The sequence below is a fragment of the Sipha flava genome, unplaced genomic scaffold, assembly GCF_003268045.1.
Source record: "Sipha flava isolate LNK unplaced genomic scaffold, YSA_version1 42_pilon_pilon, whole genome shotgun sequence".
NCBI lineage: Eukaryota > Metazoa > Arthropoda > Insecta > Hemiptera > Aphididae > Sipha > Sipha flava.
The window spans coordinates 176,293-200,927 of NW_020273159.1; the positions used below are offsets into that span (position 1 = coordinate 176,293).

The 24,635-nt window shown below is 36.2% G+C and overlaps 1 protein-coding gene across 6 annotated transcripts in view; it reads left to right on the forward strand.

Moving 5' to 3' along the window:
- The window catches only part of LOC112689254 (follistatin-A), a 78,022-nt gene extending 57,328 nt beyond the window's left edge, over window positions 1–20,694 (forward strand). For all 6 annotated transcript variants that reach the window (XM_025562874.1, XM_025562876.1, XM_025562877.1 and 3 more), the window contains 5 exons: window positions 1,439–1,633; window positions 2,908–3,135; window positions 3,721–3,945; window positions 17,021–17,302; window positions 18,710–20,694. In XM_025562874.1, the coding sequence (XP_025418659.1) occupies window positions 1,439–1,633; window positions 2,908–3,135; window positions 3,721–3,945; window positions 17,021–17,302; window positions 18,710–18,774 (995 nt within the window). In that variant the 3' untranslated portion in view covers window positions 18,775–20,694. The remainder of the gene's footprint in view (window positions 1–1,438; window positions 1,634–2,907; window positions 3,136–3,720; window positions 3,946–17,020; window positions 17,303–18,709) is intronic.
- The last annotated feature ends 3,941 nt before the right edge of the window (window positions 20,695–24,635 follow it).

Here is a 24,635-nt window from a genome sequence, read left to right on the forward strand (position 1 = left end):
AACGGGTTATGTTTTCCGCGAAACGGAACTCGGGTAAAAGGATAATAATCGAACGATACTGTTACTTATATACGATTTATCTACTATTATTTAACCGAAGTATAATATGAATATTAAAATTATGATCGATTTACGTGCCTAACATGTGTATGTTACATACACATGATTGTTCCGCAACGAACCAGGGGAAAATATTCCGAAACTATAATAACGGCATAAAGCATCCGTCACACGGCGATTAGTTCGTAAATGCAGCTGGCAGATACGTACGTAAATTGGTTGCAACGGCCGACAATAAAGTTTGTAAAATGCTCGTCATCATACTGCGCACAACGGAAACAATCTGACAGTAACGGTTAGTAATTTTACCATTGCCGGGAAGTTCATCGTACCGCGGTATCATTATTCAATTATCGTTGTTATTATACACATTTAAATGAACTCGCAGACAATGCGGTCCACGTACAAACGTACGCAATGATATCCGTATGCGGTGCACATAATCGTTCGTCATTAGAGCAGCCGAGACGCGAGCACATTTTAATATAAACGTATATATTTTTTTCCCGTCCGAGTTCAAACAGCGTAGTAAGCACGTTGGTCATATATATGTATTTATATATATATATATATATACATTTATCGTAATATGTACGTACCTACGCGTATACGACGTACGGTACGTTTCACTTATAACTTATAAGTTACCTATAAGGTTACACGTAATTATTTCTGTAGACCCCCCCAGGATTCGTAGCGTGTTTTCCGGTGAAGGTATACCGTGTATAGTACATGTGATATTAATAATGTACCGTATAGACATTTTACGAAGATTTCTCGTTTTCGGTGCACGAAACACTCGAACGCCCTATAATTTGAATTTTTCCTTTCCACCGGACGGATTTAAATTTTGATATAGTTAATTTTTTGAATTTTATCACTTTAAGTGGCGCACGTGAAGTTGGCTCTTCGACATTGTTAAAATATTTTGATATTATTGTCTTTAAGTGCACTATAAATTTGTATTTTGTGCTTTCGAATTAAAAACACGTTGACTACGCACTGGGACAGCGTTCTGGTGATTTATTACAACCATCTTCGACTTCAACAGTTTGGTCTTGAACATTATGACGGTACATTTGACAATTGATTTACGGTTAAAGGCGTTACTGTACTGATCCATATAAGGACTTTATTCACTTGATATGCTTTTGTTATAATTTACTAGACAAAAAATAAATAAATAAATAAATCTAACGTTACAAGTTCTCTACGCGTCAACCGAAACACAACCCTATAAATATATTATTTTTATAAATTTAACTCTGTGTGATCATGTTATCGCGTGATACATGCGCAATTATATATTTTATATTTTACATAACATTTAGACGAATTCGAAAAACTATCATTAATCTCATCATTGTCATTGTTGCAGGCGGTATGTGTTGGGGATCGATAGGTAAAAACGGCCTTTGCAAGGACCTGTTGGCTGAGCGTGTGTCAAAAGATCAATGTTGCGAGCTGGGCGGCACTTCCGTATCCACGTCCTGGAGTCCGACTGACTTGGACTCGGGCGCGCTATTCTTCTGGAGCGTATTGGGCGACGGTATACCGTGCACCAGATGCAAAGGTATCGTGTTTCACTGATAATCACCGCGTGACGTTCGACCTTAAAGGCGGTGTTACACCGTCAACGTCAACGTCACCTGTTAACGTTGGATTCAGTGTCATGTTGGAATGTTGGATGCATACTTCCCTTCAGTGTATATATTTTTACGCATTTATACACATTAAAAGCTTATTTCAACTTAAAATAGTAGTAGAAGAAGAATGTAGAAAAAGATAACGGATTACGTGATTTCAACTGCTGCCACTATAATTTTACTGTCTTACAGATACCATAAAATACATTTCTATGTAAGAATAAAAGCTATTAGACGCAACATTGTATTATAATTATAGGCATATAATCGACATTTTTCAAGCTCCTATAACTTATGTGCATTTACATTATACAATTTATTGATATATATTACGAAATACTAAAAACAAATGAAAAAAATACTTACTAAATTTCAAAATTTTTTTACATGGTGACGACTGCAATTCAAGTCTAGATATAGGACTACAGATGTCCCATCGTGTAGCCGTATACCAAATACTAGTTACAACTTGTTTCCAACGTTGTATACTCCTTTGACGTGGGTCAAAAATACTGATTTCAAACGGGAATCGTTCCAACGCTAATGTTGAACACAAAAATTTTTCGCTTGACGTACGGATTAAGTGGCCAAAGTTTAAAGACGCATTGTGTAGCACCGCCTTTATAACATTTGCCGTAACAGTAACAATCATAGATTCGCGTCGTACATCCTTCGGTTTCTTTAAGCGGTGCTACACGATGTAACAAGTGTAGTCCTGCATCCAGTCTTCAATTACCGTTCGATACTTCTGTTTAATTACGATAACATACCTCCTTGCACGTATTTTTCTCTGTTTCTTCTGAATTAGTAACTTACCATAAAATAGTAAAATTACAATCACAGTTGCAATCACGTCATCCGTTTGATTTTTCTATTACTTTTTTAAGTTAAACTAAGTTTTGAGTGCGTATAAGCTCACCCGCAGATATTCGCCGGAGGGAAGTGTTCGTATCCAACATTCCAACGTGACACTGGACCACGTCGGCTGCAACGTGTAGCTGCGCATCCGCAATTCAAACATTGGTTTCAACGTTCGGCACATCGTGTAGCACCGCCTTTGTAGTGCACTTGGGCACTTCGCGAAAACGCGTGGACCGATAGCCTTCCGGTGCAAATGGTCGTTGAGCTATTGTTGCAATCGTGCGCGCTCGTGGTATCGACGGTTTATTCCGTTATTCCATCATCGGCGTTTCGTTCGCAGGTTCGTGCACGGACGTGGAATGCGGTGCCGGGAAGGCGTGCGTTATGCGATCCGGTTCGCCAAAGTGCATCTGCTCGCCGAACTGCAAACGGCACGACGGGCTCCGGGCCAAGGGTCCGGTTTGCGGTACGGACGGGGTGTCGTACAAGTCGCACTGCAGGCTGAAAAAGAGATCGTGCCGCACCCGAGACCAATCGTTGACGGTCGCCTACCACGGACTGTGCCAGAGTAAGTTCGCAACGGGCGCGGTGGTGGAAAATGGCCCGAAGGGGATGCCCCGAACGGTAGTTACGCCGTCGCGGGGGGAGGGGGGGTGAACTCGGCCAGTGGTTACATTACTTTCGTTGTAAACCCGGCACGATTTTTAGAAACGCTTTTCGCTTGCGGTCTATTATACACCGCCCGTTTTATTTCAACTGCCGCTAACGAGGGCGAATACACCTTTTGAATATTTAAGATTATTCAAAACCAACAGCCATTGTCCGCTTTGAGGCTGAACTACGCGGGCTATCGTGACGGTTTAGTAAACGGTGCTGAAGAAAGTCGTTCGAAATTCCGACGCAAAAATGAAACGTGACTTGTCTCAGAACAATTATATTTTTACAACAAATCGTCCACGTTATTTATGGTCTTCGGACTAAACGTTGTCATATTTTTTGTAATTTATCGGCAAAAATTATCGAATCGAGTTTTCGATAAACTTTTGTTACTCGCCCCGTCACGGTTCCTTGGATATAGTTACGACCAACGTTTTCGTTACAATACGCTGCGCTGATCTGATCGCATCGTTTGTCTTTTTTTTTTCCGTTTCAGACTCTTGCGATAAAGTCAGCTGCCCCGAAGGCAAGTATTGCTTACAAGACCAGAACCTGATGCCGCACTGCGTCCAATGCGCCACTTACTGCCCGCCGGGCATGTTGCCGTCCAAGCTGGTGTGCGGGTCCGACGGTCGGACTTACCAGAGCACGTGTCACCTACGAGAAGCCGCGTGTCGAGTGGGCAAAGCTATACCGATAGCGTACAAAGGGCGATGCAAGAGTGAGTTAACAGCAAAAAAAATCTCGTATAAGTCACTTCGTGGATTTTAGAAAAAGAAAATTAAAATAAATCTCGACAACATACGACGTATACACCTATACAATAAGGTCTGTACAGTATCTGTTATCGGGAAACCACTCATTGTGCTTAGGTAGTATTTACGACTATAGCGCATACGTGTAAATTATTTCGAAATCGATGTAATCAAAAACTTGTTGAATAACTCCGTTCGATTAATTGAATTGAGTTCTTACATTTTTAAAACGACCTAACAATGAAAAATGGTTTTATAATATTAAAAAAATTACTTCACATTATTTTAATGTCGTGACTCGGTCATTTCAATACTTATAAAGTCAATCCGGAGCCAGAAGCGAATTAAAAACGAGTAGTGCAGTAATTATTATTTTATCGGTTGCTTTTATATGGTCAGTTTTGACAATATTCTTATCGTGTGTAGTTCGAGCGCACTAAAAATGTATTAAAACTCGCTCTAACTGAATCTTTAGGACATAATAAAAGTATTAAGTTATTAAGATTATACGTGATGATTGCGAGTCATCAATTTGTAAGCAATTAATGTCTAAAATCGAATTTCTCTGCACGACGTTTACATTTGATTTGGCTCCAAAGTATGTAATGTATAGTTATTGATATATGTGCTTTCGAATGCGTGGGACGAGTGAGATCTATTGCGCGCGGATGAAGCCATTCGATTTTAATATATACTGTTAAAAATCCGTATATTTATTCTAGTTGTCCACGTAGGTATATAATCTGAGATCTAAACGGTTTCCAATAGTTTCTCAAACAACACGCTCGAGCGAAACCGACAAAAAGTGTAAATATTTTTCCAAAAATTTGACATGAAATCGATTTCAGTAGGATTAAACCAAATACAGAGAATCGCGATTGCAAACACCGGTTAAGTTGTTGAGCTTTTTTTGAACTGATTGTTTAGGACGCAAGTGTAGTGCGTTTCGCGTGTGTATATTCTCGACGGTTCGTAATTTATTTTCTTCACGACTGGGTACTCGCGATCGTCTCGAGATAAACGCTAGCATATTGAAATGCATAGCGGGATTTAATTTTTTTTCCGATTCCGATCACCCGGTAGACTACGTTCATCGATGGTAACAATCGTACATATTTTATGTAGGCTTGACTATGACTGACCCGCAACAGGAACCATAGGCGTGAACTGGAGGAGGGACAAGGAGGGAGCCATTACTCCTTCTATAATAAATTAGGAGAGGCAGTGCCCCCACTGATATTTAACATGCCTTGTTTTAAAATAAGTACAAAACAGCTGGCTATAGCTATTACTATACGGTTTTTTTTTTTTTACTTAGTAATATTGATCACCTTATACTAATGTACAACAAAAGGTAATGTTAACATAAATTCACTAGTAAGTAATGTATGGTTAACTATGTAGACCAGTTGATATGTAACTATATATTCGTCCCCTCTAATAATTTTCCAAGTTACGCCCATGACTGGAACCTAGCTGAACGTTCGGCGATAGATTAACGAGCTGACATTTTATCAAACTTAAAAGCCATAGGTCGTAATTTGTACGGAAAAAAAAAATCGATTTTCAAGAGCATATTTCATCAGTATCCATTGGCATGGTTGTCGCATACGTAATTCGTAGCATTCACCACAGACCTGGTCATAATCCGTCCTGCCTTAAATTTCAGTTCACCGGCGCCTTTCAAAAACTTCAGTGGCAACGCAGACGTTCTAGGGTGCCGCCGTAGACACGCCTATGATATTTTATACGCATTACTATATATGTGCCAAAAACGATAAACATTATTACGTCGTGGACGTCGCGACAAAATCGCCTTGAACGTTCGGATAAGAATATTATTCCTATGTACGCGCGCGTTGCAGGTAACCCACAACGGAGACGACGATTTTTATTACTATTATTATTATTATTATTATTATCACTACTTTTATTATTATTATTTACTGTTCGAACACACCCGCCACCGACGGCAATATCTTTTCTTTTTTTTTTTTTTTTTTACGTACCGTGAACAAATAGTGGTTATTTTTATTTTTTTACTGCGTCTCACGTGAATAATACGGTCTATTGTTTCGCATCGTCGCCAATCTCTCAATCGCAAACTAACAGTGTACTAACAGTACATTATAATGTAAACGTAAACAATAATTACCGAGACGTGGCCGTCGTGCGGGTTATAATATACGAACAGTCCGGTAAAATCATGTTTAAAGTTTGCCGCGCAAATCCTCCCGTGCGCACGAAAATGTTGCACAGATTTCGCGACGTCAAATCTGTTGTCTCTCGGTATCACGCCGCGAGTTACGACACGGGCAGCACATCTCAGCGTAAAAATCTTGTGCGTACACGCGCAATGCGTTCTGTTGAATTGCACTTGTAAATGCACTGGTGAATCGTTATTTTTGAACTCGTCGCGCGCGTTGAAATCATCAAAATCGCACGCGGCGGTGTCCGCTAAAAGTTTAGGGGCTTGAAACTCGTTACACGCGCGCGAGTCCGATGCACGCGTGATGTACCGCAAAGATAGGATATTATCGCGTTCAGACCGCATTGAATAATACCACGTTCTTGTCGCGCACATTGTTGTACACATTGTACGCAGTGCACACCGCAACACAGGTGAAGCGTAATGTACATGCACGGTATTGGGTAGCTGGTACAAGGGGCTTGGATTACGTTTGGAAACGTGTACCGTGAAACGAAGCGTGTGCCCTGAAATTCTCAGTGTGCAATCATAAACCTGTTTTGAAGAGTACACCAACCGTAGGCTTTTCGGTGTTCACTCGGATTGTTTAAATTTGAACTGCACGAATCGGTTTTTTTACTCGCGGACATTAGTCTCACGTGGAAAGGTGTTTTTCAACAAACGGAGAAAACCAAACAGTTAAATAACTGATTTCAAATTGGATGCACTAGTTTTTCAGAACCCGAATATTTGCTTTGGAACTGACAGTTGCATTTCTGAATGAAATCCTTTTGTTTTTGCTTTCGAGATTTTCAAGGGAATTGAAAGTTGTACGCTAACACCGAATAAGATAAAGTGTATACATCTTATTAATATTTTTTGTTTCTTTGTTTGTCGAAATTTGAGCGGCTGTGATCGCGGTTATTCGAAAGCGTTCTAAGCACATAACGATCAAGTAAGTTGTATGTCGCACTAGGAACGGAGTCCTGTTGAACAGTGGCACGTTTCGCGTGTCGGTCGAAAAACTATGCGTTACATTTCGGTCGTTTACCGTCGGGATTGCGAGGAAGAAAATACGAAAATCGTAAAATCGTAAATAAATCGCAGACACTGTTCGTTACGCGTTTCCACCGGTACAGCTTCCACAGTCGCCGTCCCGTACGAGTGTTTTATATGTTTTCGATTTCATTGTTGTTATTGCGGCGGCGGCGGGCAGACTATGTACGTACGTTTTCGTGTACACGTTTACGGACGTTTTTAGTGGCTGCTGCGATATTATATTGTTAATATTATTATTACACGTCGTCTGTGCAACGCGTGTGCACACCAGACAACGGCGGCGGCAGTTGAAGCGGTTTCGTGTACGCGATATATTAAGCCGTCTAGACTGCTGTGCACCGCTCGCCGGCGCAACGGAACGCCGAAAGCGCACCACACGCCCTCCGCGGACGCGTTTACTGCCCATCAAAATAAAAAAAAAAACTCTAACTAAACGTTTAACGGTCGTGGCACAGCCCTACCCTATAACGCACAACCCCTTCCGTCCCTGTCGATAAAATACCGTCGTCGCCACCTGTTCCGTTTCTTTTCTTTCTATTTTCGTCCGAACGCACGATATGTATACGCACGCACCGTACGCATAAAACAACGTACATGCGTCACATTGTTGTGGTCCCACATCGCCGTGTTCGTCATGGTTTGCTTATATCTGTGCCGTTGGCATGAGCGGAACCGAACGTTTCAATCGGACTACTCGGCCAAATGTCTAACCCTCAATACTTTTTATTTCCACAAAAAATTGTGCACATGACAATGAGATTTATCAAAATGAAAACATTCCTCGTGGCTTCCCTAAATTTACCTGGGTTTGAGAAGGACATTTTCTTGTTTGCGGGAAAAAAAATCTTTTGATGCTAATAATTAGGTACACGAAATTGAATAATCGATAAAAGCGATGGATTTTTTTTTTTTATTGAATTCAAGATTTAATATTTTCCCAATTTATTTATTTATTGAAACCATAGGTTTCTGGATCAAAACGTTAACGTGTAGAAGAAATGGAGTTTATATCGAACAATACAGCAACTCGAATTTTATTATTTTAAGTAATAAGTTGACCGTAGGTATCACATGTTTTAGAGATTTTTTTTTTAACCGACGACTCTTCAATAATATTGAATATTGTACAATATTTTTAAAAAAAAAAAAAATTCACGGTTGTTCTTATAAATACTGAGAACGAATAGCTTTTTTTAGTTATGTATACCATATATCATATTTATCATTTACTTGACAATAGTATTTTATGCTTTTATGGTATTTAACCAAACAATGAAAATCGCGGCTTTTTGCGATACTCGTATTTATCACACAGTAGTTCAAAAATGAAAATAGCCAAAACTTTGATTTTTTCAGAATTCTTATAAAATTATCTATTGTTTACATAATAATTATTAAAATAATAATTCGTATTCCTTTACAAAGTTAATATAGGCTTGTGCATGTCCTGTATGTTTGCTCAAAAACATACTTCACAGAAACAATTCTGAGGCCTCGTACAAATATCTGATTTAGATATATATATATTTTTTTTAAACTTATAGATATAAATAAATATAAATTGCTTTATATTTTGCTATTTTGACACAAGAGGTATAAATCAAAATGACGCTATTTGGCCTTTTTCCTAAGTAAATGGCATTGTGATTTTGGTAATGATGAAGAAATAATTAATGAGAGAGCTTCATTTTTACTCAATGACGTAGGTTTATTTTTTAACTATCGATTTAACCACGTTTCACGAATTTTAATTTTTTCCTCTTTTCGGAGTACTATGCGTAATTTTTTTTTAACTAATTTTGCTGCATCTTCAATATCATATTTCCTTAATACCAATGTTGTGATTTGGCTTATTTAAATAAAACATGATACATTATAAAAAAGTTGACACTTTTGTCTTCTTTATCGGTTATACAACGAATTGTACTGTTATAAAAAATATATTCGAGGATTTCTTTATGAGTAATTTGTTAATTACAAGACATTATAAAAAAAAAAAAAAAAAATGGATAAAATAATTCAAAAAATATTGTTTATAAATAAAACTTTCAAACTTCAAGTGCTCATTACAAAAAACAAGCAAATATGAGCAACTAATGATGATATTTTTATAATTAGTAGATTGTAGTCTAAGTAGTGGTGTTGATATCGTCGTGCAATTCTTTGAGAACGTTTTTATTAAAATTTTGTATGTATATAAAAGTAAGCTGGTTTATTTTCATATTATTTGTAACATTGTGCACTTAAATTATCACATACGAAGTTAACATCAGTCGTAACTTCTTAATCTTGCCATCAAATACTATCATTGGAACATAATCAACATAAATAAACACTTCAATTTTATTTTATTTGTTGCAGAAAATTAAACTATTTGACGATTATTGACAAAATATAGTTTTTATAAAAAAAAACTATATTTTGTTTACTTCAATTATTATTTTATGGGTATACCTAATAATATTTTGTAATCAATTTTACATATTTATTCCCCTTAAGTATTATATATAGTATTTGTATTATCTTTGTTTCAATATATACAATTTCAAAACATGGAATGTTGGTCAATTCTTTTCATTTTTTTTCGTCGTTAAAGTTGTAAGACCTATTCCGTCTGACTTATGCTGCCTATGCAAAGAAAACTTACAAACTATCTGATGCGTGTATAGATTTGGACTCGAAAGTTGGTCTAAACTTTCAGTCATCAGACTACCCGTATCAAACTTCATAATGTATAGTGAGAGATAACGATACCATATTGGTAATATTATTCCACCATTTTTTCGTAAATGAAGGAATTTAAATCTTAAATACTCCATTCTTTGATTGATTAAAATCGAGTTAATCTTTAATCATCTGGAACATTTATCCATTTAAGCGGTAATATTCAAATCATCTTTTAAAAAACAAACGGTAAAATAAAAATAGTCTATACAAAAACGTAATTCAATTTCGTTTGAATTAAATACAGTGCTAACACTAAGACACACGACCGAGTTATTACTATTGCAAATACATCGCGTTGGTCCAATTCTCTGTGAAACGAATATTGTCAAAAAAATGTTCATTTCTCGGCGATGGTGCCGGGGTCGCGACCCCTTTGTAGGTCGCGCGACGGATGGCAATCGACGAATTTCCAATTTCCAATTTCCAAACGACTGTTTTCCAAAAACAGCGTATACATCGATTATGATGTCACGGGTTGCGCAGCAATATACAGGACTTAATGACCTAGATTTGAGAACTTCCATTTTTACGTACTCATTAATATCGGTTATGACGACCATAATATACCATAGTACTGATGTTAGGTTGTTTGTTTTTGGCGTAACAGAAAATAAATTATTGAAATGTAAAAGCTAAAAAACGAGGAAATGCGTTCGATGAGTTTGAAATTCAACCGAAGATCTTAATATTCTCCAACCACAATACCATTTTTTTTACATTTATATATAAACTGTCCAAATTTTGAAAGACCAGTAACAGGTGTCGCAGAACACAGGGGTCGAGCGAAAACGATGTGTTGATTGGTCCGGACTACGGAGTAGTAGGTGTTTGTGCGGATGTCATATGCATTATCATTTTATAACCATCAACGTCAGCCAAAATGTTTTTAAAAAATCACGTTCTTTTGATCGCATCACGAGCGTGATATTTGAGCCATATTTTATACTTCCCATGCAATTGGTTTGTTTTCTGTCTCCGCGAATTCGTTTTACGTCGAAAATAAAACCGCAACAATCGCATTGTAAATACGGTCCCGTGTTCACTTTACGTATTTCGTCCGAACGCTTAACTGCCCGTGATGGACTGATGTGGCACCGACGAAATTTCTCGTTTCCGATGTGTTCAGTTCAGTAACCACGCTATTTGACGTTTCGATGATTGGACCGGATAAAATTTCCATTCGAAACGGACATCCGTACCTCCGAGGTCTGCGGGTCTCACATAAAGTACCTAAAATGTGCATAACGAGACTCTCGTCAAAATACGAATCCCGTGTAGCCGGATGCAAACCATTAAATGTTTTTAAGGCGTTCTTGAAAAATGTCAACATACCGCGATATTTGGTTTCGAATAACTTTCTTATTTTATTTTTTTACTTATTTCGGGTGCACCTACAGTATAAATAGGAAACATTCTCCAAACGTTTATAATATACTATTACATAAACCTTTTTAATACATTTTGCGCTAAACATTTCACGTATGCATAATAAAATATCATAAACAAGTGTAACAGTATTGTACGTATAAAATGCGACTCGAAACGTTTAAACTAAAATAGTGTAATAATGTTTTCTAAGAAAAACCACAGAAATGCTATACAATTCGTTTTGATGTGTTCTGTTGTCCCCGTTAAGTTATTAAAATGTTTAAAAAACATTTATGGTCTCGAGGTGCGTTTTGATCGCAACACTATCCGTTTTTTACGTTCGTCGACTACGTATGACATCATGTTTGTTGCGTGAACCCAATACTGTACGGTGTAGTAATAACAACGGGTTTAACTATCATTTTATGATCAACATGATGGGTAAGTTGTCTTCTTTATCGTAGTATTCCGGTCTCAACCGCATTTTTAATTTGTGCGCATTTTTATAAATAGTAATTTAATAGATATTAGAACGTTTCCGGCTTTTTTTTTTTTTTTTGGATCGTTTACATAGTTTTGTCTATACGTAATATTGTGGTGGCTATGTTACGGTAATACATCTTTTAAGAACAATTTTTACAGCATGAATTAATAAATCTTTCGCTGCATCTGTAGCAGACGTATTATTCGAAAGCTAATATTTGATATTAGACGGTGCATTTGAAATATCGTCACGACACATAATTATTTGTTAAAAACGTATTATTCATAATCATAATAACGTGATGTAAGTTTGCTGTAATGTGCGAACAAATGCAAATATTAAAAAAAAAAAAAAATGTGATGTAATCGCTTTGGTTATTTATTTTCTATCAAAGTACGTCTGTTTCTCAACGCTAACAATACGCATCGGATTTTTGTTACTTGGTTTACATGTGCAACATATCTCGACGAAAACAACGACGGTGTTGTTTGTTAATTGGAAAAAAAATGTATTCCGTAAAATGTTTACTGTTTGTTGTAGAAAAATAAAATACATGCAAGTTCACATGATACTTCATACGTATTGTACTCGGTCACTAATTAAACGCGTTCAAATGAGAATCATATCATACCGTAAATCCAAGGCTTACGAGAAAACTTACGCGTTTTATATTTTTGATAACTGCGGATGTGTAACCAGTGGTCAAGGTGGCTTTTAATAGGTACCAAGAAATATTTTACATTTCGTAAATACATATGATTGTCTCTTCATGGGCAACTAAAAATTTGTACATTGAGTTTGAATAATTTATTTGTTTTAAAACAAACGTATTGTACTGTAGTATACGGAATAGACCATCGGCCGTTCAATATTCAAGGAGCCGAGCTTCAAACTTGATTTATACAGGTTTTTGAATAGTCAAGAAATGATCCTTATCCTTATTATTTTTTCTTTGAAACCATAACATAACAGTTTAGAAATCAAAATCACTAATAGTTATGCGTAAATTTTACAAAAATAAGCTAAATTATGAAAAATGTAAATAGTATCCTTCTCGGGCGTTTCGTGATTCGATTTAAGTTCGAAACGAACGGTAAACTTTTACTGAACGCAACCTAAGACAATAGTCATCATCGTGCGATGGACGCATGCGAGATTATAATTGAATAAGTGTGAAGCGTATAATTTATGTACTTATTACATGTATAGACTAGTATGTAGACATATATATGTATAGTACATAGACTCAATAAACACTGTACCGATTATTAATCGATTTGTAACGCAATGGTCCGGGTTGTCCGGAGAGTGTTTAAAGCCATAGTAATCTTTCGATAGCTCTATAACCACCCCCAAAAAATAGGTTTTTTTTGATATTTTTGGTACTCGTCGGTTACACGGACGAAAACAAACGTAAAAGTTGTTGATTATTATTACAGTAATCTTGTAGACATAATTCTTGTCAAATTCCATCTGGTAGTGTTTTTTTTTTCTTATAACAACGGTTACTTCTCAAATTATATAAATAGATATAAGTTCCTGATTATACACAGATCATCTATTTTTAATATTTACAGGAATAAATAGATATAAGCAGGCTGCAGGACAAGATCACATAATGAAATCGCAATAGCAATAGCGCAGCACTGCTGGGTCAGCTGATAAAATATATGAATGTACTGCAGTTCGAATAGGAGACGTAAGAGAAACTAGTGTGCACTGCGATGCGATGTACAATGTACGATTAATATTTTCTCGGGCAACCGTAGAAATCATCATGTACTACCTGTAATAATAATACATAAGTATACAGACTCCTCCACCCCGCGGTAATGCGAGGAAATGTCTTGTAATAATAGTTAATAATAGTAGTAGTAGTAGTAGTAGTAGTAGTAGTAGTAGTAGTATTTGACCGCCGTCCAAAAGATATTTAAATTTAACGCCATGAATTCCTCTAGGTAAGCATACAATAATATTATTAACATCGCAGCGTATTACCATAACCGGCGGCGAAGGTGTAGGCGGCAGACGCGAGAAGGTACGCAAACACGGTGATGGCGGCGGTGAGTGTTTACGGGCTCGCGAGACGTGAAACAAGAAAAAATTTTTAAAAAAAAAACCATTGACCCGGACGACTCTTTGATGCCGCGCGAAATTGATGAAACGGTGTTCCGTCGAAATTTTAATAGCAGTAATAACATGTAATGTTACGTGCACATGGTCGCACCTACACTCGTCTGATAAAAAAACGACGGCCAGACGATTATGTTATAAATACACAGGGTCTTCTAAGAAAACGGGGAAAATTTGAAATCACTCTCGCGGAAGTAAAAAAAAAAAAAATAAAACGTTTTATTGAAAACAGGATTTACATAGTACGCCGTTAAAAAGTACAAAAGATAAAAATATCATGTCATCGATATCAACTGTCCGCGTGCCAAGTTTAGGAAAATCGTTGTTCCCCCGCCATGCTAACGAAACGCCAGGGCTCGATTAATATTCTTTAGAGTTTTTAAATGTTGGGTTTCATGACTGGATGGCCTCGTTCCTCACGTGTTTCATTGCTGTGCTCTTTCTTTATGCATAAAATCTATGCACTCGTAATTTTCTTACTTTGCCTCGAAGAATATATATTGTAAATATTAGTTTTAGAATAAAAAATAAAATATAATTTGTAAATAATTTAATTGGTGCTCAGGTGCGTGTAATTATATATCGTCTAACTATATACAATGTTAAAATCGTCTCGAATTAGAGGAATTTATATTGACTTTTTTCAAACCGCGGCAGATACATGACGAAGAGCGCTGGTCCGAGGCAAATACAATAATACGTACGATACCAAATCTTATTTTAATTTTGATATTTTCCCAAGCAATAAATCGAGAGTTAATAACTATCACCGTAGATACCACGGGTTATTTTTTTAATTTTGTAGAATATCGTAGTCTTACGTTCGAGCGGTAGTCTTTTAGATAATTTGTATAGGCTACAACGTGATAGTGTAATTGGTATTAATTGTTTCCAAGAGCTTTTAACGAACTTGGCTAACCAAAATCTCGTATCTTTTCCAAGGCTAATCGACCGTTATGGTGATCACTCGAGCGGTAACGGAATCAACATCTTCCCATAATCTGTATAACCATATTACACAATTAAAACGATTTCACGGGGCAATGTGTAGGCAATTTTAATGAATGTAAAAAAATCCACTGTAATATGACTGAAAACTAGTAACAATAATAATACATTTTCGATATAATTATCATACGAGTACTTGTACGATTGTTTCTTTTTCCAGAAATCTATTCAAAAACACGATTTTAAGGTAGCAACAGTGTATATAGAAATTTAATCATCTCAGAAAATACGTTGTAAATATATGAGTAATATGACTGAAATTACGTGTTGTCATCACAATAAATTTTAAAAATTCGTTTCTATCGTTTATGATTAATACGCTTTTCAATGCCGATGATTGCGTTTTGTCAAATTAAGTCCAATAATTTATTTAAAAAAAAAAATGTGTACGTAACGTTTAACAACACTATCTGGTAATTTGTTTTTCACGTGTAGGTCGGATTGTAAAGCGTAGTACTGATGTATTTATTGGTAATGGAATTGAGCAAAAGCATTTTATGCTATGCTTATTGCTATTATCCGGATGAAGAGGTGCCGTTATGGTTTCGCAAAAAATAATATTATAGATTAATAGTAGTTTTTTTAACTATAAATAATTCGTTAGATCTATGTAAAGTGTCTGGTGCATCGGTGAACTAAAAATACAAAAATAGCATAATCACATATACACATCGTGGTTACCTGAATTACGTGACTTATAACAGCTGATGTATTTTTAAATCAATTCCAAACGTTTTTAAGTTATAGTTACAGCGAACCTACTTTCATTTTTATTTATTAATTTTTTTTAATATAACCATGTATACGAGTAAACATATTATGTTTTAAATTCAAATCGGAAATATGAACGGTTTAAGATATGGTGGAAAACTCGACTTATTAATTGAATTTAAGATTTATGAACGTGAATGATATATCGGTGAGAACGGGGTGTTCCACGACCACATATTACGTAAAAGCATGTGCGCGTAATAATTATTTTACGGTGACACGTTTACCATAGCCCTGGAAAGAAATCGATGGTCTCAAGTGTCCGAAACTTTGAAGTGACGGGGGAATGGAAGGATACCAATAATATGTACACATACACGCTACACGAACAGTTACATATGTACTCGCAGTACAAATAAAACGCTGAAAGGTCCTTCAGCAGCAACTCCTTGCGGTTCTTGTCAAATATTTTACTAATTAAACGTCTGACCGTACTTATACCAGACCGATCCCACGCGAACACGTTCGGATGTATTCACTGTGATCTACTCTCAAACGGATCGATGGGAACGTTGTCGGGTGATTGAAAAGAATCAATAACAATTATGACGAATGTAGCAGTTGTTACGTGACGGTTTTAGACGGTTTTGCTGTGTAGCAGGAAATATTGTTGTTTCGATTTTACGATTTAAGGCGTACTAAATATTGCACGGAGTTCAAACTAAGAAAATATTTCGAATGTAAGATTATACACACGTAAACGAGAAGAATACGCGCATCATGTGACCGAGTTCTCAACCCTCCCTCATTGTAGCCGTTACTGATTCTTCTTGCGTGTTTACAGAACGCGTCGTTTGTTCGGGTGCTTTACCAAACTATTTTTATTTTTGTATTATTCACTGCGGTACATTGAATTCGTGCAGTTCGCCATAAAACCCCAAACAACCGCTCTCACCAAACGCGAGAAAGAAATCATCTCACTCGGTTTTACGTTTACACGTATTACGGATTACATACGTATGCTCGATGCGTTGTTTTCGATTAACGACGACGCGCGCGCGCTTTGCGGTATTGCAAGACGGAACGACGAATTTCGGGTACGACGGCCGTGAGGTTAAAACCTAGTCTCGTAATATTCTGTATTTCTCAGCAAGCCATAATTACGCTATGTATCGACGATCGTTGTTGTCGATCGGAAAATAAATATCTACAATGGCAGTCGTATTGTTCGCGGTAATTAACTGAAGTCCGGTTATTGGTAATCATTTGTACATCGTACAGCCCAGTGACGGGAGTGTACGATAAAAATGATTACGTTCGTTGACATTGTTTTTGTTGATCACGCGCGTATGTTCCACCACAGAGTCGGCCACGTGCGCCACGGTGAGCTGCAAGGGCGGTCAGAAGTGTCTGGTGGAGAAGTCCGGACGTCCGAGGTGCGTGACGTGCAACCTGCCGTGCCCGGAGCCGGAGACGTCGGGCGGCAAGCGCAAGGACACCGGAGGACCTGTGTGCGGCAGCAACGACAAGACGTATCACTCCTGGTGCCACATGTTCATGGACGCGTGCGCCACCGGCCTGGTGATCGAGACCAAAGCTTCCGGTCCGTGTCGCCGGCACGAAGGCGACGGCATCGGTGATACGGGTAAATATAAGGGGAATATCGTTCGGAGCCGTACGGCTGTGTTTCGAAACCGTAAACGTTAAAAGAACGAAACGGGGCCCAAAAATGGAGAGGTACATTTCGGTCCGTTCTTAAGCCTATATCCTTAACATTTTTTGTTTTTCTGTTTGAACCGATGTCAGTGGGAGAACGGGTGCTCCCAGTACTTCCTCACCGACGCCATAGTTTATCGATCACAAATGACATGATTATACAACACATGTTGTCCCATTGGGCGCGCTTTCGAATTATACGAATTATGCAATATAAAGTGGTTTCTGAGCGTATTTCCTTAACTGTTCGCTACTTCTACTTCTTCCTGGCCCATCCTAAGACCGCCAGCCTGTAATCACATCCCTGTTGTACCTCTTCCTGATCCGGTATCCATGACCCGCCGATCCGGAAGCTCGTAATTGCGCAGCCATTACCATTGTCCCAACCCTGGGTGCCCCTATGTCCTTTACCTAACCTAACCTACCACGCGGAGTTGTCCGATTGCGGCCCGAATTCAGGTAGTCGTATTTCATGCCAAAAATAAATATCCCGATTGCGTTCTTAGCACACATTGGTTCATAAAATAGCTTATAATTAAAAAAATAAAGTATTTGGAAAATATTTTTGATACTGAATAGGACAATTTAATTTTGTATATATTTTGTATTTTAGTTAAATAGTCAAATAATAAATTGTTTACAATAAAAAATGATGTAAAATACAAATAATATATATATAATATAAATAGTAAACAAAATATAGTGAGGGTAAATTTTTAAAACTCATTATTTTTACAAAATCAAAATTTGATATTTCGAAATTTTTTAATTTTGTAATTTGGGTTCGGATAATTTTTTTTTTTGTTTATTCGTTTAGTTGTTTTCCGAGGAGTACAAATTATGGATTGAATTTTCGTTTTAGCATTTGTTTGGCATTGTTTCAAAATTTCCAAAAATTGAAATATACTTGGATGTGACGTATAAAATAGTGAATTGAATTTCGAATGGAAGCTTTCACATGCATTCGTTGTCAAACACATACTGGAACTATAAGTAACTCATATTTCAGGTGGAAAATCAGAATCATCATCAATACAAGTGTCAACTAAATAATCACAAAATGTTTCGTAAAATTCGAAATTACCCAGCCGAATGATAGTTATATTTAAGTCAAAATGCGTATCGGACGCAATCGGGATATTTCTTAAGGTTTGATAACCACTTAAATAGTATTTCCTACCTACTATGTACGGGCCGCAATCGAGATAGGTGAAAAGGTAAAAAGGTTACTTTTGGCCGCAATCGGGCGACGCCCCCCAACACGATCGTGTTCGGTCCGTCGTCACGCGCTTTCATTTCGTATACTGAACCGACGTCCCGTTGTTGTTTTTTTCAGACGTATTCAACGGCAATTGGAATTTCGTGAACGCGTCCAACGTCGTGCTGGCCGACGCGGTTTGAACGGGACGGATTTACTGTTTAGAAACGTGGTATGATTCCTCTGCATAGACAAATTGAAATACTACAGAATATTATTTATAAACTAATACATAGTCGCGTGCGTGTGCGCACCGGTACACATATTATAGCGAAATTATCAAAATATCACAGTACATTATATCGTTATGTTATCACGCGTTTGCACTGTTTAATTAATGGCCGTTTTTGAATCGGTAACAATGTCGAGTGGTGGTGACGAGCATACCGTTTTCGGTACGGCATTCGTAACCGCGTGGGCGTGCGCGGAGTTCAAGAGGACGAGTTAGTAGTGTATTAATTGTTTAATCGGTTCGTTTTTTTTTTTTTACACGTTTTCCTTGGCTAGCATATTTTGAGTAAAAAAAAAAAAAAAAAGCCTCCGAAATCTATGGGGTCGTAATCGTTTTACTCGCCGTAGGTACCTGCGACGCGCATTGTTTTTTGCAGCGGTTATCGGGCGTTTAGTCGGATATCCACTTGAACGCTGTTGAAAAACAATATCTTACGAGCTAGTTCGACAAACAATATCCGTCTAGACTACTTCACGGATTCTCGCAATGACCGTGGGGACAAGGCTTGATAGCAATATTATTGTCCGTGGCAACGTAAGAGGTTAGATAATTCGAATGTATCTAGATGCGACAGGTAATACAGTTGTATATAGTTGAAAGATGAATAACTTGCAACTATAAACGTCTAAATAAAGTCGTCTAACGTATAAATTATCTTAAAATAGATAAACGCAGTTCGTCTAGACAAAACAAAGATATAAGTTACATTGTAAATCGAACTATTTTTAAACGTAAAGATAAGATTATTTATTGTTGAACGCTTGTTTAAACTATGCGAGTTATAATAATATCACAAGTCTGATGAAGTTCGTCCGGTTTCTACGTGTGCCATTACGCCGCTTTATCATCTTTCTGCGTAGCGAAATAGCATAATGTTTACTCTTGAATTCTTGTCTAGACAAATTCATACTCCGAATTTTCTTCGAATCACCTTCATAGATAACGCGAAATATTTTCATCAAGATAAGGTAAAATTTAGATAAAATCGGTTAAGACTTATAATATTCAACAATAGTCAGGAAGGCTTGCACTGCAAGTATCGCGCACGTCCACGTAGGGTGGTAACTGTCGACGCAAATAGTGTTTGAGTTTTGGGGTTGGAGCCCCCCCACCGGATCTGACAATATTTCATTGTAAATTTTATCATGAAAAAAAATACTAATATAAATAGTGTAATTATTAATATTTGAGAGATCTATAAACAGTTTAAGAAGGGGGGGCCAAGGTCTCCCACAACGTCTCATTTTCGCGTCTACGGTTGTAAATGTACTAGTAATATTTAATATATTGTAATAATGTGCACACCCCGATTTGTTACACGATTTTATTCGGAGATTTGATTTAAAAACAAATTTTTACTATACCTATAATAACCGTCGCAGTATTGTTCACCGCGGGCACATAATAATACGTAGTTTGTAGAATTTATATTATAATATTATTATACTCCAGTTTGTATTTTATTAATTATTAATGTAATTTATTTTATCGATTTTCGTGTGAGCTACACGCAAAATGTGAACGCACCCACAAACGCATTTGCGTTTTATACACGTATATACATATATATAAGTTATAATTAGTATTATATCTATTTGTTATACCGTATTATAATAGTATTGTAATATTTATTAGTGCTTAAAGGAATTTTTTTTCACGTGTATTCGATGACAATTGTATACAAAGAAAAGTAGGCCAATGATAACATAGTATAATAAAAAGTTTCTTGTTTGGATCATGTTTCATTTACGAACAATATTATAGTGTCTAGTCAGTTTTTTTTTTTTTTTTTTAATGATTATCTTAACGAACATAAATCGTTTTCTATATTTAATTTTTTCAGTTAATATCATTATCATTTTGTATTAATTTACTATATCGCGTTGTCCGACGTAGAAATTATGTATTATTACTCTCTGTACAGAGTGATCAAAAAGTCTGGAAAATTTTTCACGTACATTTCGGAGCTTTTTAAACACTCTGTGCGTATACTATTGTAACCATAATAATATTTTATAGTTATTATACTAATGTAATTAATTACCTAGTATTTGTAATGTATATTTCTCTACACACGTATAGATTTGAATGTACGTTTTTTTTTGTATTATTGGAAAATAGTATTACAAGTTACATAATAGGCCAGTAACCTTATAGTGTAGGACATGGTACCACGTGTAGATGATATAAACATATTTACTCATTTATGTATTAAACATTAATAGTTCACCAGAAAAATAATTTCTAGGAAAACGAACCAAAAGTACTCACCAATATTCGTACAACGTTTCAAATCACAATAACGTTTTATTTTATCTTTTTTGATTTTTTTGATTTGATAGTAATGATGAAATCGAAATTATAAACGCTCGTGTGCTTTATGTTTTTAATCACGATAGTTACTATAATACATCATATAATAGTATCATAATCGTATACATAATCACTATATTTTGCCGAAACTTTGTCCAGTCATCACTTCATCCATTGAATAATAATTGTCAACAAGTCGTCATGAATTGTTGTCCCCCAATCATCCCCCTTCTTCCCCCCAAAAAGAAACGATGAATCATTATTATTCCTCGTCGCACCTTCGAGTTCTGCACAAGTCCATAAATTGTAATGTATTATAGGATCCCGCGGAATAAGTACAAACAAAATATCCTTGCCTGCGGGTTAAAAATAAATTCTCACGGATATTCTTCAGACTATTTCGATCGAAACATATACTGCGTATAATGTGGTAGTACACATGATTGATGGGTATACTCGACATTTTAAAACGCTCAGTGATGGCAGCTAAGCACTTCATTTCAGGTTCGCAAATATAATGTGATGTTCAAAAATTCTACAGAACTTCCGAGTTTTCACATGAATACCATTTGGAAAGCTTAGCAATCCTCTAGGTCTTAAATGTTTAGGTTCTTTCCTTCCTGCTCATTTTGCAACTGGACATCTGAATATTTCTTCAGTTATGTCTTTCCGACCATGGTTTCCTTTTCTTCTACTCCCAAGGCACATATGGCTTTCTTCCGTTAACGGTTTGGCCATAATTTCTCCCTTCGCATTCCTTTCGTCTCTCTCTTGAATTTTCTTACGGTTATCAGGTAATATATACCTGCTTTGAGCGAATTTTTTTCTATTTTTCATAACTTTTACCGAAATAAATAAAATAGTTCCGAATTTTATTAAAAACACCAAGACAATTTTTGGTACTCGGAGCTGTAGGGACATATCTAGGGCAAGATAAATGGAGAAACGATTTTTTTAAGTTCAAAAGGTACACGTTTAAAACAACACGGTATGTGTTAAATATATATAAAGTAATTAGTTATTTTGAAGTATATTTTTATCGGTGGTCGATGGACGTTTGAAAAGCCACGAATTTTAATTTTAATTTTATTAGGATTATAAAAAGTGTTTGTCACGTGTTTTTTCGCACACTGACACGAGTCAACCCCCCCCCCTGGAAGTATGTGCAGAACCGATAGTGCTAAAACACTCCCGCTATCGTGAATGTATTATTGCGTGCGTTGTTTTCCTTAAATCGAAACACGCATTGTACAGCTGAACACCGTCGAATAAGAAATAAATAAACAAATAAATAAAATCAAATAAAGTTGACAGTTTCGGAACGCCAAACTTTATTCACAGCACACAACATAATATTACGCGATCTCTGTCACTGCAGTTGCACGCGCGTACACATAGTCTCAACAGCCACATGAATTATGACTCTTGATCATAAAAGAAAAAAAAAAAATGTGTAACCAACGGTATTACAACCTAATAGATAACGACGGAAATACGTAGCCGAACATTACGGTTTTGATTTAAAACGCGCGACCAAAAAACTAAATATGTTGTTGTCACATTCGTGTACGGCAGGGGTGGGCAACTGGCGGGCCGCATCCGGCCCATGAGCTTATTTTATCTGGCCCGTACTATATTTTAAAATTATATCATACAATTTCAAAGTTTATCGTCGATACTCTGACATCGAAATAATAATTGTTATTTAGTATTAAACATCGTTAAATGTTTAAATAACATATATATGTATAAGTATAGCTTTCAACTATAGCTGTTCGTACGGAACTATTTAGCAATATCAGTTTCTTCGTATCATTCGTATCGCGCTGTCGCGTGTGTTGAATTTATTATTTCCGTGTATATATAAATGCTAATTAAAATTCATATTTTGAATGACTTTTTATTTTCTATGCTCTGGCTAGCTAGATTTTAATTTTCTACAAATTGGCCCACTAGTAACTTTGAGTTGCCCATCCCTGGTATACGACTATAAATTAGAACAGTTGAACGTAATCGTAACACATCGTATAAGTAAAATAATAATCACAATGCCTACGAATTGAAAAAAATCGTGTAGATTTGAAAACATTTAACGAGTAAAATTAAGATAAAAATTGGAGGTAGTATTTCGTAATGCACTGTGGCTTACACTTTAAAATAATTGATTGAATTGTTTGATAATCAAAGAAAACGATATTCGTGCCACGTGATTGTTCGTGTACAATCAGCTGCGTCGACCGTAAAATAATTATTCGAAGTTTATAACATTTAAATGATAAGTTAATATCGAATTGTTGTTCTAGACGTATTACTTTTTATTTTCAACTTTGGAACTCTTACAATACCCGTAGCTATTATATTAACATAAATACGTGTTAACAGAACACCCAATATAATATTATAATAGCTATTATAAGCGCAGTGCCGTATCGAGGATTTATTTTAGGTTATTTGAGGATTTTGATTTTTTTTAGTCTAAAGAACGCACTATACATTTTTGTATTTAGTCGTCGATGTCTAGTGATCGGCAATATAATGTTGTGTACATTTATTGTTGATACGCAAAAATCCACACTAGGTTCCGCAACAGGAACGCTCGTATCCCGTTGAAATGTAGCGTTTTTATGTACATCAGTTGCTCTCCCGGACGTACTCGTCCACCCCGTACCAATGATCATCATAACGTTATACTATAAAGTTATAAACATGTGCCAGTTATTGGTGTACAACCGTATAACAGTAGTTCAGGTCAATATGTGTATTAGTAAATAATTATAATATTACAATAGTATAATAATACGTATTAGCTATTAATTTACTATAGAAATACAATTTATCCAATATATATATATATATATATCTTATTGTGTGTTATTATTTAAGTGTGTTGTAAATTTTAATATGATGCCATGTATTCTTTCTAAAAAATATTTTAAATTATACTCTCATTTAATTCTTAAAAAAAAAAAATACATTAATTGATATGTTTATGTGCATGTATATGTTCGATTTTTATTCAATAGACGCATTTTATGGACTAAATGGTTTGATCCGAAAAGTTCGTGTGTTGTACGTTCGTATGTACATAATATAAAGCCGGTCCCACGCTCTATTCGTTCATAACCATTAGTGTAGAGACACGTGACTACTCCGATCATGATAATTAATCATGATTGCACGATCTTCGATGTGACCAACCACACTGATCGGAATTCAGTGCAGGTATTGTTATGAAAACAAATAAAACGAAAAAACCTACAGCTTTAGGGATATATTTATTTTTAAAGTCGGGTAATCCAGTTCACAATTTGAAGTCCGGTCTGGTCCTTTAAATAACGGACCGTGCAAAGCACTAGCATGCGGTAACTAGTGCGCTACGAATGATGATAATATAATTTTTACACGTCATGTTACAAACCACTGCATACATTACTGATAAATAGTCCGTGGCCAAAAAAG